This window comes from Grammomys surdaster, unplaced genomic scaffold, assembly GCF_004785775.1.
Source record: "Grammomys surdaster isolate TR1022 unplaced genomic scaffold, NIH_TR_1.0 126219, whole genome shotgun sequence".
NCBI lineage: Eukaryota > Metazoa > Chordata > Mammalia > Rodentia > Muridae > Grammomys > Grammomys surdaster.
In genome coordinates, this window is record NW_021621022.1 from 9110269 (window position 1) to 9127538 (window position 17270).

The 17270-nt window shown below is 51.2% G+C and overlaps 1 protein-coding gene across 1 annotated transcript; it reads left to right on the forward strand.

Annotated features, from left to right (window-relative positions):
• The first annotated feature begins 2613 nt into the window (after positions 1-2613).
• On the forward strand, positions 2614-13782 carry Phyhip (phytanoyl-CoA 2-hydroxylase interacting protein). The gene is made up of 5 exons (XM_028758865.1): positions 2614-2896; positions 6661-6845; positions 8183-8357; positions 10413-10530; positions 11769-13782. Exons 2-5 carry the CDS (start codon positions 6681-6683, stop codon positions 12301-12303), a joined length of 993 nt encoding a protein of 330 aa, XP_028614698.1. The 5' UTR covers positions 2614-2896; positions 6661-6680; the 3' UTR covers positions 12304-13782.
• Positions 13783-17270: the final 3488 nt, after the last annotated feature.

Sequence of the window (17270 nt, forward strand, 5' to 3'; positions counted from 1 at the left end):
CAGACTTCATGTGCCATCTTGAAAGGGTGAGAAGCATAGATGGTTCAGGACTCTTCCTTTCACAAGAAGAGAGACTGAGTCACAGAGAATCTTTCCTTTCCCCCTTGCTGCCCTTTGGGTTGGTCTTAGTATTTTAGGCTAGACAGCTGAAACTGTTCCTAACTGGGCGGTGATGTCTCAAGTCTCTTCTGAGTTTCAACATCTCAGTGTGGGTGTGTGAGGGGCCGGGCCCTTGCGTTTGGCCAAAGGGGTGCTTAATCCTGCCTGTGTGACACACCACTCCACATTCTGTGGTTCATGATCTGACCAGACTCGCTCAGGTTCTCACGCCCTTTTAAGGCAGGCCTGGCTTTGCATCCTATGGACTCTGCGTTCTGTCATTGTCACTGACGCTGCCAGGATCTACAGACCCCACGTCACTCTCCATGTATATCCCTTGATGCTCAGCTCATGTTCTCTGCATTCTGAGGTCCTCGGTCCAGGGTCAGTGACATCCGTTGTCCCTCATCACCCCCTTTCCATCCACTACCCCTTCTCCTTTGCCATCTCCTCTATGGGTGCTGGCCTCTCTTCCTGCTCTGAATCCCTATCTGTACCCAGAACATTGCCAGACGCCATCTCTAAGCACTGATGGGCTTGGATCCAACATCTCCACAGATACCAACCCAGAGGACGATCAAGTACTTTATACAACAACTGGTATGGAATTTACATGCAGCTTATATATATCCTCCATAATTTACTGATACCTAATGCAATCCAAATACTACATGAAGTTTAAGAAATAAAAATAAAAGTCTGTATATATTCAATACAAATACAATTGAATTAAATTTTGCATAGCTCAGGCTGGCTTCAAACTCCCTCTGTAGCTAAGGATACATAATGAGGTAGCTGTCTCTACCTCCTGCGCACTGGATTACATGCATGCATTGACACTCTTGCGGTGAACTGTGTACATTCTGAGAAGGTATTCAAATACTCTACCAACTGAGAAAAATCCCTATCACCACAAATTCAATATGGAAAGAAAAAAGGTTTTTTTGTTGTCTGTTTGTTTGCTTCAAGACAGGATTTTTTTGTGTATCCCTCAGCCTTGCTCCTCTGAGAGGGACTCTCAGGCTATTATTGCTTACTCTGGTAAACAGGGGCCCAGGGATTCTGGTAAGTTTCAGGAACTTCCTGAATATATTTTGAGTTGTTTACCTTCTGACTTAAGGAACATCCCCTCCCCGTAGGAGAGAATGTTTCAGTCTTGGAGGAAACTGTTATACAATAGCACCATATGTATACAGTGCCAGCAGGGGCCAGAAGGGGGCAATGGGATGCCTTGGAGCTGGAGTTAAAGATGGTTGTGAGCTGGGACTTGAACTTGGGTTCTTTGTGAGTGCTTTTAACTTCTGAGCCATTTCCCCAGCCCCTAAAAACATAGTTTTGGTCCTTGGTTGTATCAGTAGGTATAGAGGAGCCAACCCGAGGCTCCTTATTCTCTTCACTGTATCTTCCAAATGTCTCTCCTACCCCTGAGAAGTCCGTAGACTCTTTGTAGGGCAGATACTGCCACCATGAGAAAGACAGCAGCTTTGACTACTTGGCTGACATTTCTCAGGTGCCAAGCCCGGAGCTAAGTGATTTACATAATGATCTCATTCTACGATAACAGTAAATTCATATTATCAGCCCACTTCACAAATGAGACAGTTGCCGACTGAGGTCACCTAGCTGGAAGACTATAGCGCTGAAATTGTTCCTATCTCCTTCAGACTATAAAACCTGTGCTTTTCATCATTGTATCGCCTCTCAGTCACTGTTGCTTCAATTTCCCTTGAGTATTCTTTTGGGGACTTCCAACCATCCTCGGTTCTCGGCTGTAGACAAGCATCCTGCTGATGGTCCTTTCTGACTGCAATCTCAGGGCTTTGTTGGCCTGAGCCTAGAGGGTAGCTGGGATAAGAACACTCAAAGCTTTGTGTATCCTTCCACCTCCCCACATTCTTGCCTTTGTGCATCCCTCCCTATTTTACAACGCCTCTCTCCCACTCCTTTTCTTAGGGACACTTAAACAGCTAGAAGATTCTTCTTGGACACTCCAGAGTCTCCAAGGCTGCGGGACTGGTTTCTCTTGGTAAGAGTTGGTAAGAAAATGGTGCCGTGCATCAGTGATGGTCTCCTAGGAGACCACCTAGACTGAGGATAAGGTCCCACCAACTCCAGCTCAGACACTTCTTTTGAGACCCTTCCCGTTCCCAGCCTCCTGAGCCCGTGGGTTAAGCTCCACCCCTCTCCAAGCACCTTAAAGTTTGGGGGCTGAATTCAAGCCCGAGATTTCCAAGTAGAGGGTGTGTTGAACGGACTTCAGGAAGCTTCTTGTCCTGGAAGAATGGGGGAAAGGTGGCAGAAGCCACAGCTGCTGCCTCCAAGGACATCTATATAGCTCCCAGGGGACCCTCTGCCCTTTCCCCCTCCCACAAGCCTGGGCGAGCAGGGACCAAGCTTGCTTGTTATCACCTGACGCTGAGCAGCCACTGATCCCATTGGTGGAGCCAGATTCGGTCTGGCTCTCCTGTTCCTTCTCGATTTCTCTGCCTCTCTCTCTCTCCTCCACGCTGCTTTGATTTCGCTCTTGCCTCTCTCTTCTTGCGCGCTCACTCGCTGGCTTCCGAGAGCAACGCCGTTTTCTTGCCGGGAGCAGTAGAGATAGCTGCAGAGCTAGACAGGAACTGCCTGTGGGGCATGGAAGCCGACTTCTCAGTAGCCCAGAGAGGAGCGAGCGAGCCCCGCTGCCTGTGACCCAGGCGTCAGGCTGCTGTCCCCTGCCTGGAGAGCTCATCATCCACACAGAGTCTCTCCGTTCCTTCTCTTCCAAGTATCCCCCTGCAGGGCCGGCTGAAGGCAGGTAAGTGCGCTTCTTCCCCCAAACCATCCTGCCTATTATGGGAGGTTAAGAGCTGCGGCCACCAGGGTCCCGCAACTGTCCTGGCTGTCCACCTGGGTTGCCAGGCCTGGCGACCTTGTCCCCTTTCCCCTAAGTCCTTGGCAAAGAGCTTAACAGCTGGATCTGGTCTCCGGAGCGACACAGTTAGTTACCCCGTGACCATTCTGCGCAGTCGGCGATGCCAAAAGGTTCAGCTGGGTGGGGGAGCTTTCCTTCTGGCATGCCAGTAGCTTTTTGGAATGGGCTTGGGGAAGGGGGCCCAGTGTGTACAACGTGTCTGCCTGGTTGGGAGGAGGCTGGAGGCTAGCTTGCGTAGATAGATCTGTCTCCACGCAGTTAGGTTCCTTTGGGGTTTCTGACCCGGTTGTAGCATGTTTCAGAACGTTTTTACGCGTGAGGTACATGTGTGCGGGGGCAGCGTTTATCTGAGTAGCCTGTGGGTATATGTGGCAGGGGCCCCAAGAGACAGTATTTTTAGGGGGTGGACATGTCACTTGTCATGTGGGTGGGAGTACATGTTGAGGGAGTACTGTAGCAACCAGGCTGTTTCTACGTGGGGAGGGGCAACTTCGAGGCAATAGGAGGTGGGTAGGTGGGAAGTGTGGGCACAAACCTCTGTTTGTGGGTAGACTTGAGTAGGTGTGCAAACCTGTTGGCCTGTGAAGAATCAGGCTGACCCAATGTGGCCAAAAGCAAACATGTTTTCAAAGTCTGTGTCTTGGAACCTACAAAGGCTTCATGGAGAGAATACCAGAATCCAGGCATGGATTGACATGTGCTCAAATGTACATGTGTGCACAGGCAGCCGTGTGGGTTGCTTGTCCTCTTGCGGGAGGTGGCATACATATTTGTTGGTGCCTGTGGCTTCCTCTTTTCCTCAAATATGGCTTGTGACGATGAGGGGCACATGCATGCGGGTGTGTGTGGACATGAGCATGTGCCGGTTGGCATGAAGGCGACAGCTTTCACAGGGGAAATACTGGGGCATTCTTAGAATGTGCAAGGTGAAGGGGGGGCACATCTATGCGTAGGTGGGTATGGAGGAAGGAGGTTGTCTATGAAGGCATTTGCCGAGGTATGTAGGTACCCCATGCGCATGTGTATGTGTGCATGCCTGCCTGCGTGGGGGGTGTGTGTACATGTTTGCTTAGGGTGGATTCACACGGGAGTGTGGGTGTTCCTAGGGTGCTGCCTCAACCTGTTCCTCAACGGCTGCCCTTCCCTAGGCATCTGGGTGTAGAGAAGCTGGGTTGACACCCACCCTTCGTCCATGCTGGCTGGCTGGCCTTGTAGTGCCAGCTGCCCCCACTCTCACAGACCTTAGGCTAGGGTGTGGGGAGCAGCTCTCCCAGAAATGGAGAGAAGAAGGGATGAGAAAGGGCCTGGCCCGGAGTCACCACCCACCACCAAAGCTGCCCTGGCCTCTAGGAAGACTCAAAAGTGAGGAGGGATGAAGACAGGGACAGGTGTCTCCTCGGGGCAGGTGTAGGCTGAATCCCATGTGGGTGGGAGCCACTCAAGTCCTGAGGTGGGAATATGTGTTCATGTTCGTGGGTGCAAAAAGCTCCCTCAGAAGCATTTTGTCAGTATCCAGTGCGTTGTTAACCCCTTGCTGCTCCACACCTCTTCCCAAAATTTTATACAGTAGGATCGTTTGTTGTAGGGTTGTTTCCAGATACCCAATCCCATTTGTCTCAGTTTGGAGAAGACCTAGTAGGACGCCCATGATTCTTTGACCATAGATTTCCTGTGCATGAAACCAGAGCCACTGGGCTGCAGGGTGAGAAGCTGAGTTAACAGTGGACTTTGAGGAACACCTGGGCAGATAAGGCCATCAACCATACCCTCACCCTCCCTGTACCTGCCACCCAGGCAGTCCACAGGTTAATGTAGTGGTGCCAGGCACTGGAGCATGCTTAATTGACAGGAAAATGTGGGTTGGATTTTCTGGGAGCTATAAATAAAAGTACCTGATTTTGAAGGCATAAGGTGCCCTCACCCTAGCTCCTGGGCAAGGGAAGGAGAAGAAAGGGAGGAGGAGGAGAGGGAGAGCGAGCAGAGTCGCTATGAGATGGGCTGTAAGAGAGAAGCCAGCAAAGGCCCTGAGCCAGTCCATCCATAGCTGTATGTCTCCCCGCAAGCTCCCCATCCCTGGGAGAACAAGGGTATAGACAAGACCAACTAAGTCTAGCGCAGCTAAGCACAGTCAAGAGAAATAATGGCGTAGTCCTCTCATGCCTAAATGGCACAAAGTCAGGATGGAGCTTAAGGAATGGGAGTAGGAGGCAAGGGGAAATTCAGAGACTTGGAAACCACTGATAGGAAGGAGAGATAAGTAAACAACAGGAACAGTCATATATCATGTGGACACTACACATGTGCGCGCATACACACACACACACACACACACACACAAACCTTAGTCCATAATAAAGAACTCAGCCTCTGAGTGTAAGTAATTTGTGGCTGTGCACCCTTCGATATGTCAGCATCCCCAACTTCAGCTACCTGTTTGTAAAATAAAATAAGGAGACTAACAATACCTGTATATTGCAAGACTTACGTGAGATGTCATTAGTTTATGTCGGGCCCCAATAGATGTCAATGTTAAGGTAATTCTTTAAGATGAGCGTGGTGGTGCATACCTTTAATTCCGGGACTCGGGAGGCAGAGGCAGATCTCTGAGTTGGAGGCCAGCCTGGTCTACAGAGTCCCAGAACAGCCAAAGTGACACAGAGAAACTTTGCCTCAGAGCCAAAAGTGGCCAGACTGGGGTGATATACACCTTTAATCCCAGCACTCCAGAGGCAGAAATAAGAGAATCTCTGTGAGTTTGAAGCCAGCCTGGTCTAAAGATCAAGTTCCAGGACAACCAGGGCTATACCCGTCTTCACCTCCCTTCCCCACAAAAAAAAGACCAAAAGTAATTCTTTAAAAGAGCAAAGTGAGCACACCTCTGTCATCTTAGCACTTGGGAGGCTGAGGCAGGAGGATAATGAATTTGGAGCCTGGGGCTGCAAGCATCTCAGAAAAGAAGAAAGAAATAAAGATAAAAAGACAGGAGAAAGAAAAGTCAACTGAAATCCGTGAAAACAGAAGCTATATGTCAAAGTAATAGGCAAAAGTGAGCTTAAGGCAGGCTGTGGTCCATGCTACCCCGACCCTGTATCCACAGCAGAGCCCCTCACTGTTCCCTCCAGTCACTCCCAGGGAGGAGAGAGGCCTGAGTGGGCCCAGGGTCTTGGCACCTGTGGGCTCTTGGCTGCCCCTGACCTGCCACCTGGCTCAGTCCTCAGGCTTCAGCCCCTCAGCAGGTGCTTCCTGTGTTCCTCCTCCTCCCCATCCTCTCCCCTCCCACCCTTTCTCTTTTCACGCCTGCTGGCTGAGGGCCCCTCCCTCCTCAGCTCCATCTGCTGCAAATCTGTCCCTCTGCCCAGTGTTTGCAACATTCCCACTGCCTCGGCCACCTGTCAGGGGCTGACTGCTCTGAGGACCCTGTATGAAGGGCCAAGAGGCCCCCCTCCAGAGGATACCCCAGCTCACCTTGGGTCCCTCCTACCCAGTCTAGCCCCACTGCAAGCTTTTCGATAACATTTATGAGGCAGCGGTATTTGATGGGTATACAAGACTCCACCACACCAAAGCGTGATGGGGGCGCCACATTCCAGAAAACTCTGTGATGAGAGGGAGGTGCTGATCGTTCCTCTGGCCCTCAATCCCCACAGGAGCCAAACCAGAGGGGAACATGGAGCTGCTGTCTACCCCCCACAGCATCGAGATCAACAATATCACCTGTGACTCTTTCCGTATCTCCTGGGCCATGGAAGACAGTGACCTGGAGAGGGTCACCCATTATTTCATTGACTTAAACAAGAAGGAAAATAAGAATTCCAACAAGTTCAAGCACCGGGTGAGTAAAGGACGTCCTGGCCCTTCTCCCCAGCTCCTATTCTACAAGGAAGCAAATTGATGGTCTCTCTAGACAGATAGGGAAGAGCTAGATGCCTGGCCAAAATTCAGATTCTTCTCACAGGGTCATTCTGCCAAAGTGATCTAACCATTCCGTGCCTTCCTGTCTTCCTTGGTAAAAATGGAATGATCACGCCACCCTTGTAGAGCCGTTGAAAAGATTCCGTGAGAGATGTTTTCATGCTCCTTGGTCCAGTGCCTAGCCCAGCTTCAGCAGCACTGCTCCAATACTGTCATTCCCTCCGTGGCTAGAACTTCAGACAGGAGCAGAGCACGAGGGTGTGTGGGCAGAACTCACGACCTCACATGTCCAGATAATGGTCCAAGCCTCAATAAAGCCCAGGAGTTGTGATTGGGTGAGCGACATAGGCCTCCTTGAGCTGGGCATACAATGCTATACACAGACCTAGGGATTCTCTGCTCCTTCCCTGCCCACTGGTCTGTTTCCTGGGTATAGGAAAGGCATGTAGGAAGCCTCTCCTCGGTGTGTCCTTTCCTCAGGTTAAAAGCCACCATAGGAACAGGTGGGAGGAAACCTCTCATCTTCTCCAGCTGCATGCAGAGGCAGGGGAGAGTTCAGTGTGAAAAAGCTGGCTCTGAGGGTGACAGCCTTGGTGTAGGCGCTCTCCTCTCTCTTTCTCTCCCTCTCTCCTTCCCTCCCTCCCTTCTTTCTCTTTCTCTCCCCCCAATCCTCCCTCCCTCCATCCCTCCTTTCTCTCTCTCACTCTCTCCTCCCTCTCTCCCTCTATCCCTTCCTCCTCTCTCTCTCTCTCTCTCTCTCTCTCTCTCTCTCTCTCTCTCTCTGTATCTGGCTCCCTAGATCTGGGTGTCTTTTGGCAGGCCAGTTGCCACGGTGACGTGAATGTTCAACACCACCCCCTTGGCCCTCCCCCCAAAGAATAAGGCATATTTTTCTCTTCCTCCCTGGCTTCCCAGCATTTGCCGTTGCCGTGGAGACAGCACTGCAGTGTGCAGATTTCTCGAAGTCTCCCTCAAAAATGAAGGTCTTGCCACCTTCAACTTTGGGGTTCTCCTCTCAAATGGCCTTTCCCATTAGCTCTCAAGAAAATGAGACATGGGTGGGGGGAGGCTTGAAGGAGGTTGTCCCAAGCCACTGCTTGCTTCTGTAGTGAAATGATACCTGAGACACATCAGAGCCGTGGAGTCTCTGAAACTCTTACCCTTCTTGGGAGGAAGAGGAGAGACCTGGAATAATGCCAAGATCAGGTGTGACTTCAAGACTGATGCTTGGTTCTCTGTCTGTACCCCACTTCTCAGGATGTCCCCACCAAGCTTGTGGCCAAGGCTGTGCCTCTGCCCATGACGGTGAGAGGTCACTGGTTCCTGAGTCCCCGGACAGAGTACAGTGTGGCAGTACAGACAGCAGTGAAGCAGAGTGATGGAGAGTACCTGGTGTCCGGCTGGAGTGAGACTGTGGAGTTCTGCACTGGGGGTAAGACTGTGTTAATACCTGTCTCCATAACACATCTGGCTTGGTTGGGCCATTGAGGGCGGGTAAGGAGGAGCTCTTCATCATAGTCCAGCATACTTGGAGGCACCTGCTGCACTCTGGGTGCTATGTTTAGGCCAGAGGGAAGATACAGAGCCTGCTTAGACAGATATAAACTCTGCACATTGTCAATACCACCTACTTTTTTGGCTTGGGTCAAGGGGAAACAATTACATATATACATTTTAAAAGTTGCTTTATTTTTATTTACATGCATCTGTGTGTGTGTGTGCGCACACATACAGTTGAGTCCCCACAGAGACCAGATAAGAGTGTTGGATCCCTTGGAGCTAGGGCTACAGGTGGTTGTGAGCCACCCTGCATTGATGCTGGGGATTGGACTCTGGTTCCCTGCAAGAGCAGCAAGTGCTCCTAACTGCTAAGCCTTCTTTAGCCCCAAGAATATATATTTGCAATTGTGGTAAATAGATGTAACACTAAGCTGGCCTTCTGAACCACTTCTAAATATGGAGGGCTTAAGTGGTTTTATATTGTTATTGTACAACCAACTTTCCAAACTTCTCCATCATGCAAAGCCAGAACAGTACACCCTCGGAGCCACCCTCAGAGCCATTGCTTCCCGTTTTCTGTTCTCTGGGTCACCCCTACCTCTATTCTTTCTGTCTTTATGATCTGTGGCTATGAAAGATGACTCGTATGAGTGAAATCAAGTATCTGTCCTCTGGTGAACAGCTTTTTCTTTGACTAGACTACCAGTAATACACAGATGCTATACCATTTGTCAGAATTTCCCTCCCACTTACAGTATTTCGTTGTATCGGATAAATAACTTTTTTTGTTCAGTAGTCTACCAGTGGTCATCTGGACAAACATTTTGTTTGTCCTAAGTCTCTCCTTAGCCTGGAAAATGGTCCCATCTGATGATCCTGTAAGATCTCTTAGGCAGAGCATAGCTCAGAAATTCAAGAAAAAAAAAACACTTTGCATATGCTTGTCGCCGATAGCCAAGGAGCTGCCCCCAAATATTCTATCCCTTTGGTGTCCATGTGAGATCTGCTCTAGATTGCTCTCCATCACAAGGAAGGGGGCAGAGAACATTCTTTGCCCTGGGGCCTCCAAGGTTGCTGGCTCCATCCTCTGCCAAAATCTGTGCCCCAGTCTCCTTGAGTTGCCGCAGCTCTACCAGAGAGGCACTCTTGTGCTTGGAAGGAGAGGTATCTTGGTTTGCCCCACCCCACCCCACAAAACTGAATATACAATGGGTGTCTAATTTAAATTCGGGATCTGAAAATGTTATAGCTGGGTCCACCCTCCTTTTTCCAGAGACCAAGCAAACAGAAATGCAGTGGCCACCACAAGCAAAGGGCATTCGCCTCTAGTTTGTTCAAGGCGCTGCCTACATCTGCCTGGACCACAAGGTCCCAGGCTCAGCCTCCATGGTGTGGGGGTGGGGAGCAGGCACATTTCCTGTCCTGGTATCAACCTTCTTTATTTCTTCCAAATAGAGAGCTCAAGTAGACAGCTAGTGCCTTGGTCCTTCTACGTAAACACTCACCTGAGATCCAGGCTCTGTTCTTTGATTCATCATTAACTCCCACTTATAATTACACTTAGCCACCACATGAGTTGTGGGACAGGCTCTCACCTCCTAGATTTAAAGGCTCCCCCACCACCAAAGGTTCTTGTATTCTCCTTCTCGAGTCTTTATGTTTCCTGTCGGCCCTCTTTACATAAGGGTGTCCTGGAATGACAGTCTTGGAGCCCTTAGGGTGATAACAGGCCGTCCACAGCCCTTTCTGGACTCAAAGGACCCTGGGCCTCTGGCAACACTGACACTGAAGTGAGGAGAACAGACAGCAAGCAGTTCTTCACATTTGCAGCCAAGGCCTGCTGGCCTGCCCCCACCTGAGTCTATGCTGTTTCCTCTTGGTCCAGAGGGTGAGGCTGCCCGCAGGCTCGGTGGGTGGTGTAAAGAGAGAGAGGTTGTGATCCTGCAGCTGATCATTCGCTCACCTCACTCTGCCTGGACTCTTACAGACTACGCCAAGGAGCACCTTGCCCAGCTGCAGGAGAAGGCTGAGCAGATCGCTGGCCGCATGCTCCGCTTCTCTGTGTTCTACCGCAATCATCACAAGGAGTACTTCCAGCATGCCAGGTAGGGCAAGTCAGAACTGCTAGATCCTTCCCAGATCCTCCTCCATCCCAGAATGTTGAAGCAGAAGTATAGCTGCAGGTTTGGGGCCAGCCTGGGCTACATAGCAAGACCATTTAAAAAAAAATTTTTTTTAAGTGACTGCTAATTTGGGGTTGAGGCTAAGGGAAAGGTCAAGGACACTGAAGTAGAGCTTCCTGGCAGAGGACGGTGCTGGAAGGCAGGGTCAGGTCATATGTTCTGAGTGTGACCCTGCCTTCTAGGACACTTCCTTTGCAGGGATCTATCACAAAGTATCAGTTATCCCTCCATTTCGGGATCCAGGAGCACAGAGGAGTGGGGTAGAGGGTGGAGGAGGAGGCAGCAAAGTGAAAGAGTCTTGAGTACGGAAGGCTCTGGGGAATCTCAGCTTGTTAGCTTCCAAGTTGAATGCAGAGGAGCCCGAGGTTCTGGAAAAACATCTGAGGCAAATCTTTTAGGATACTGATGAGTCAGGTATGAGGAAGGCTGAGGATGGGACTTGGAGGGTCCCACCCACATGGTCCAACCAGAGTAGCCTCAACCTTATTTGCCCACATGTATATGGTTTTCTTGTGAGGAGAAAAAGGGAGCAGGGGAAAGACAGACAGACAGACAGACAGACAGACAGACCAGATCTAGTACTTCAGCCTTCTGATGTTGAGCTCAAGGCACCAAGGGCCAGCAAGTCACTTGTCTCAGGACAGCCAGGACCATGCAAGTGTGAGGCTGAGCCAGGGCTTGTCTACCCTCCCCCGTGCCTGCTTCAAGTCTTCGTCCTTCTAAGCTAGGTCAGGGCAATCCGCCACTGTTACTGTCTTTATCATTACTGGCAGCTGGGGTGGGGCGTTCCCCACTTGCCCTAAGAAATCAGCAAAGCACTGGAGTCTCTGGTATTTGTATTAAAGAGGCAAAGATCCTGTTTAGGCTCCTTCCTTTTTTTCCAGAATCAGAGACAAGGTGCACCCCTGACCCCGCGCCAGGCTCCCTGACCCCATTAGGTGGCAGCACACAGACTAAGGCAGCCTCTTATCCTCAGAGTCTAGTCAGGGAGACAACCTGGAAGGACTGTGAGTAGTGGAGGCTGCAAGCCGATAGGAATGCTGGGAGTTGGGCTGGCTCACTCTCTTAACTACACGTTGCAGCCAGGCTCCAGAGAACTAACCCAGAGAACTAACCTGTGGCATTTCCCTCTCTCTTTGGCGTTCCTCCCTGGTGGGCAGGACTCACTGTGGGAACGTGCTTCAGCCTTACCTGAAGGACAACAGTGGAAGCCACGGCTCCCCCACCAGTGGCATGCTGCATGGCGTCTTCTTCAGCTGCAACACGGAGTTCAACACAGGCCAGCCCCCTCAGGACTCCCCTTACGGCCGCTGGCGCTTCCAGATCCCTGCCCAGCGCCTCTTCAACCCCAGTACCAACCTCTACTTTGCGGACTTCTACTGTATGTACACAGCCTACCACTATGCCATCCTGGTGCTGGCACCGAAAGGCTCCCTGGGGGACCGCTTCTGTCGTGACCGTCTGCCCCTCCTGGACATTGCCTGCAACAAGTTCCTGACCTGCAGTGTGGAGGATGGGGAGCTGATCTTCCGTCATGCTCAGGACCTCATCCTGGAGATCATCTACACCGAGCCTGTTGACCTGTCCCTGGGCACCCTGGGAGAAATCAGCGGGCACCAGCTCATGAGCCTGTCCACTGCTGATGCCAAGAAAGATCCCAGCTGCAAGACCTGCAACATCAGTGTGGGCCGCTAGGGACTCCTGGGGGAGCCGGAGGGCTGGGGAGAGAAGACAGGAGGATGGGGCATGATGTATGGCTTAAGTTTGGGGAGCTGGCTTTCTCTCCCCTCTCCCTGCTCCCTCCACTCGGTCCACTCCCCTCTCCTCCCTATGTTGGAGACAGCAGAAATCGGTCCTCTTAGTTAGTGTGACCCATTCTGGGCCTGGTGGACTTGGAGAGGGGGGTTCTCAGCAGGTGATAACCTTCTTTTCTGTTTCCCTCTTCTGTTTTTTGACCTCAAGCAGGCCTCCCTGAGTCCTCAGGCATCTCCTAGAGTCCTCCCTGCCTCTTGGGCTAAAGCCCTTGTGTAGCCTGGCCTCCATATAGATGCAGAAAGCTGTGGGGTACCTCCTTCCCAACCCCACCCACCCCACTCAGGGCCACCCCGACAGCCCCCTTCTGACTCAGCTGGGCCTGAGGGCTTTGGCTCCTCCAGGCCAGGCCCCTCCCTCTATAAATAACCTCCTGCACTGCTGTCTTGCCCTGGCTGCTCCTTATCCCCCAGAGCCCAGTTCCCGCATGGGAGAACCATCCATCCCTTCTGTCATTGTCACTGACCCACTTGAGATGCCCTCCCACTCTCTGGAAAAGTACCCTCTCCGTTTTCTAGTTTGGAGGGCTCGCTCTGGTCTCTTGAGATTTTCCTTTCTTCTGCCCGGGGATGATATGTTCCTCAGCAGATCTTCTCCCTTGCTCAGAGAGCACCAGGGTCTGCAAAAACAGCTGCTAGGGTCGAGGAGGGGGAAGGAGACCCCTGAGATCTGCTCCTCAGCCAGAAGTGGGCCACCTCATATCTTGATGGTCCTGACAGAGCTAGAGAACTGAGTGTGACCCACAGAGCCCTGGCACCCTGCCCAGATGTGCACTTTGCTCGCTCACTTGCCCACTCTGCCTGAGAGTCATGACTGTTCCATACCATGTGAGCCAGATGTTGGGCTCCCCATCACCCCATGCTCTCTGGGCTGATCCCCTGGGGAGTTCCTGATGAACTCCCCCACAGCTCCCCGTGTTTTCATCTTGTTCTTACTGTTGTCTGGATCAGGAGGGCAGGGAGGGTTGACTCCCTGAGACAAGACAAGCCTGTGGAGACAGTGTAGAGGCAGGGAATGTCATAGTAACATTTTCAGAGGTGACAGAGATGATACACGGGCAGCTGGACTTCTGTGAACAACAGAGGAGCTTGCAGACCCACAGGGCCATACTTCTGAGGGATGTGTGAACGGCTGGTTACCAGAGACAAGGCTGGTAGACAGTCAAGTACCTCACTGGGATGGACCAAGAGGTCTGGGATCCTGGGAAATGTGTGAAGAGGATTTGATACCCCCAAGGCCCTTCCCCTCTGCTGACAGCATTACTGTGGTCGTGGCCTGCTACCTTGTCCTCTGTCCCTGGGTGGGGCACACCCTCCTGTGCTGTGCTTGCCATGTGCATCAATAAACCACAGTGGCCCAAGGGCTCTGTCTGTCTTGGTCCGTTTAGTTGGCTACAATGAAGTACCACAGACTTACAAACTCTCACCATTCTAGAAATTGAGAATTCCAAAACCAAGATATCTTCACTATAACATCTGGGGAGGTTCTGCTTTCTGGTATATAGACAGCCATCTTTCCCTCCTTTCTGTGTGCCCTACTCCCTCACTAGGATGGAAGGGGTGAATAAGTTTCCCTAGCCTTAAGTTTCTTTTATCATTTTATGTACATGTCAGTGTACCATGCACATGCCTGGTACCTGGCCAAAAGAAGGCACTGAGGACTGTAAGCCACCATGTAAGTGCTGGGATTTGAACCTGGGTCCTCTGGAAGAGTAACCGGTGCCCTTAAATACTGAACCATCTCTCCAGCCAACCCTCTCTTTAAAAGATAGGGTTTCTAGCTGAGTTAGCTTCGAATTCCCTATGTGAGATGCACTTGTACTTCTGATCCTTCTGTTTCTGCCTCCACAGTGCTGGGATTACAGACATGTACTACCACATCTGGTTTATAAGAAGCTGGAGACTGAACCCAGGGATTTTTGCATGCTAGACAAGCACTCTACTGAGCCACATCTCACCCTGCCCCATCCCCCTGGCCTCTTTCATAAGGGCACTAGTCTCATTCATAAGGCCCCACCCTTAAGAAAGGCAAAGCCTCCTAAACCCATCACCATTGAAGTTGAATTTTGACATGAGCTTGGGTTTGGTGCATATGCAGGGCAATCACAGTAGTGCCTCTCAGACTGAGGAGAAGTGGATGGAGTGGCTGAGTTGCTCTGTTCACCAGAGAGCTCACATGAGGATGCCACCTGAAGCCACATAGACATGTCCCAATAATAAACCCAATAGCATCCTACAGTGGGTGGCAGAGCTCAGAATACAGGAGCACAGCTTTACCCATGGAAGAGACTGGAGATCATGTGTTCTTACCCTGTGCTTCCCAGATACTGCTCTGAGATAGCTAGGGAGGCCTCTTAGGGGAGTATGCCTAAAACCCCTGGGCCCCTGATGGAGTCCTCCCCACAGTCCCAGCCTGCCATGGCTCAGACCCAGTTGCCACTGGATTTCCCTCTCCCCTGTGTCCCCTCCTCCCTGGCAGGATTCCTCGGCTGCAGATCTGAGTCACCTCTGTGCCTATTATTATAGGCTTATTAAAATGGTTCTCAGCTGCAGTGGAAATGTTCCAGAACTGTCAGAGGCACCTAACCAACACCGTCTGAGTCAGGGCCAGGTTTACATGTGTCATGGGGCATGGCCACCTTGGGATAAAGGAAAACTGAAGGGCAGTTCACCTCAGCTGAGAGCCTGTGCCAGCAATGAGTTGCTCCTTCCACACAGCAGTTAGATTTGTCTACATGGTGTGGTTTTACCCCCACCTTACAAATAAGAAACTAAGGCACAAAATTCAGAGGCCTGTACATGTCTGTGCCAATTCAGAAACTGGAATCTTACATTCAGCGCCCCCCTGTGGCTGCCTTCTTTAGAGTATGTTAGTTTATGAGCCAGTTAGACCCAGGCAGGTCCTATCTCTCAGTGGCTCTTTCCACTGCTCTTCCAGCTAAGCCCCAGAATGACACCAGGGGGCGCTATAGAGTCACAAATGTCACAGAGGCTTATTTTAAAGGAGTGGGTAGCATTGAGCTCAGGATTGAAGGATGGGAAGTGGATTCTTTTGCCTCTGGGCAATGTGGATTCTCAAAGTCCTTAAGAAGGGTAGGCTTCTATCTTCCGTTTGAATGCCCTGCTGGGTCTCTTGGAAAGAAGGACTGCCTCTCAGTCCTCATTCTAGGGGACAAGGGTGGAGGACAGAAGTAAGCCTGCTTCTTTCTCCATCTGGATAGCCGACCACTCTCACGGCAGAGGAAAGCATCAGAGGACCCACTGCAGTCTGTGCTGCCATTTTTTCTAGCTTAGGGTCTAATCGGACCCAGGAAAAGGAGATGTGTACTACATACACACCATCCATATAGGAACACACACACCTTCCCTTGAGATGGCCTTGGGGGAAGCATAGGAAGCTCAAGGTAAGACCCAAGGTGGACTGTAGCTGAGGGACCTGAGTTTGTCTCCAGCGCTGATTGTAATGGAGCTAAAAGCTAGTCTCAGGGTTATAGGTGGCTGTCCCCACTGTGCAGGCACAAACACGTGGCCATACCCTTTTCCCTCCAAAGCACATATGACCCCAATATATCTCCTCTGCACTGTTGTGTACCCAACTCCCCTACCTCCTCTTTCCTCCCTGACCAGTATCTATACTTTTAGCTCTTGGTGGAAAAGAGTTCTGTCTGTTAGAGCGGAGGAACAGAAGACCAATTTCCAGGTTTCCTCAGATTTCCTCTGCCTTCTGTTTGTGGCTTCTCTGATGTTAGGAAAAGAGGTATCTGGAGGTCCCAAGGAAAGGGACAAAGAGGGACCGTACCCTGAAACGGAGGGAGGACTGATTTAGGAAGCTGAGCTGAGGTGATTGCCCATAAAAGTGTGGCCACAGCATCTGGAGAAGATTGGAACCAGATGTTCCAGGATGGGGGCAGGGAGGCAGGAGGCAGGAACAGCAGTTCTGGTCAGGAGGAGGTTGGGTTGTGTGTGTGTGGGGAGCAGTGGGGTAGCGCGTGTCACTCTGGGGAGAACACCTGGCTGCCCTCTTCCCCCCCAATTCTCCAAAGCAGGCGGCACTGTTTTTGCAAACTGGAGCTGCCAAACTTTTCACAGATTCCAGAATCCGCCTTGCGTGTAGGGACAATCAGGCACAGGGTGGAACTTGGGAGGTACCCAGAAAGGATACCAGCTGGCCAGAAATATGTCCTTGCTGCCCCACAGGCTCCTCCTTGCTACAGGCTAGTTATCTTCCCCCCTGGCAGAAACCAGTGTACCCAGAGGTGTGTATTCAGACCAGGGACAGAGAACAGGGCAGAATGAGGAGCTTTTGGCAGAGAAAGCCTGCTCATTAAGAGCCTACTATTGGCCAGAGTGACAGGCTGCCTTCAGAGAGCACTTCCTTCCTTCTCCATAACCACGTCAGGTGTTCCTGCCATTAGCATGACAGTATGACACGACCCAGATTCAGAGAGGTTAAATGAGTCATCCAACATCACACAGCACCCGGAGAGAGAACTAAGGCCCGACAATGTGTCGTTGGTGTTGAGGCTTGGGACCTTTCTGCTTCTGAGAGTCTGAGAGAGGATAGAAGAGGGAAGATGATACAGAGGGGCAGAGTTGGGCGCCCAGCTTTTCTGATTTGACAGTAGAGGCCACGGTGGGCTCTGGGTTCCCTTGAAACAATCCCAGGGGGCTTCCCCAGAGTGGGCTGCATTCTGGTGGCAATAGAGGCTGTGTGTTGGGGTTTCTTGGTTGTCTCTGACTATAACAGGAAGGGAACTGACAGTAGGTAGCAGGTTAGGGAGACCACCAGAAGTGGATCACCTGGTCAGTGTCACAGAGCTAACTGTCTTTGGGGTGTGCTGGCCTCACCAC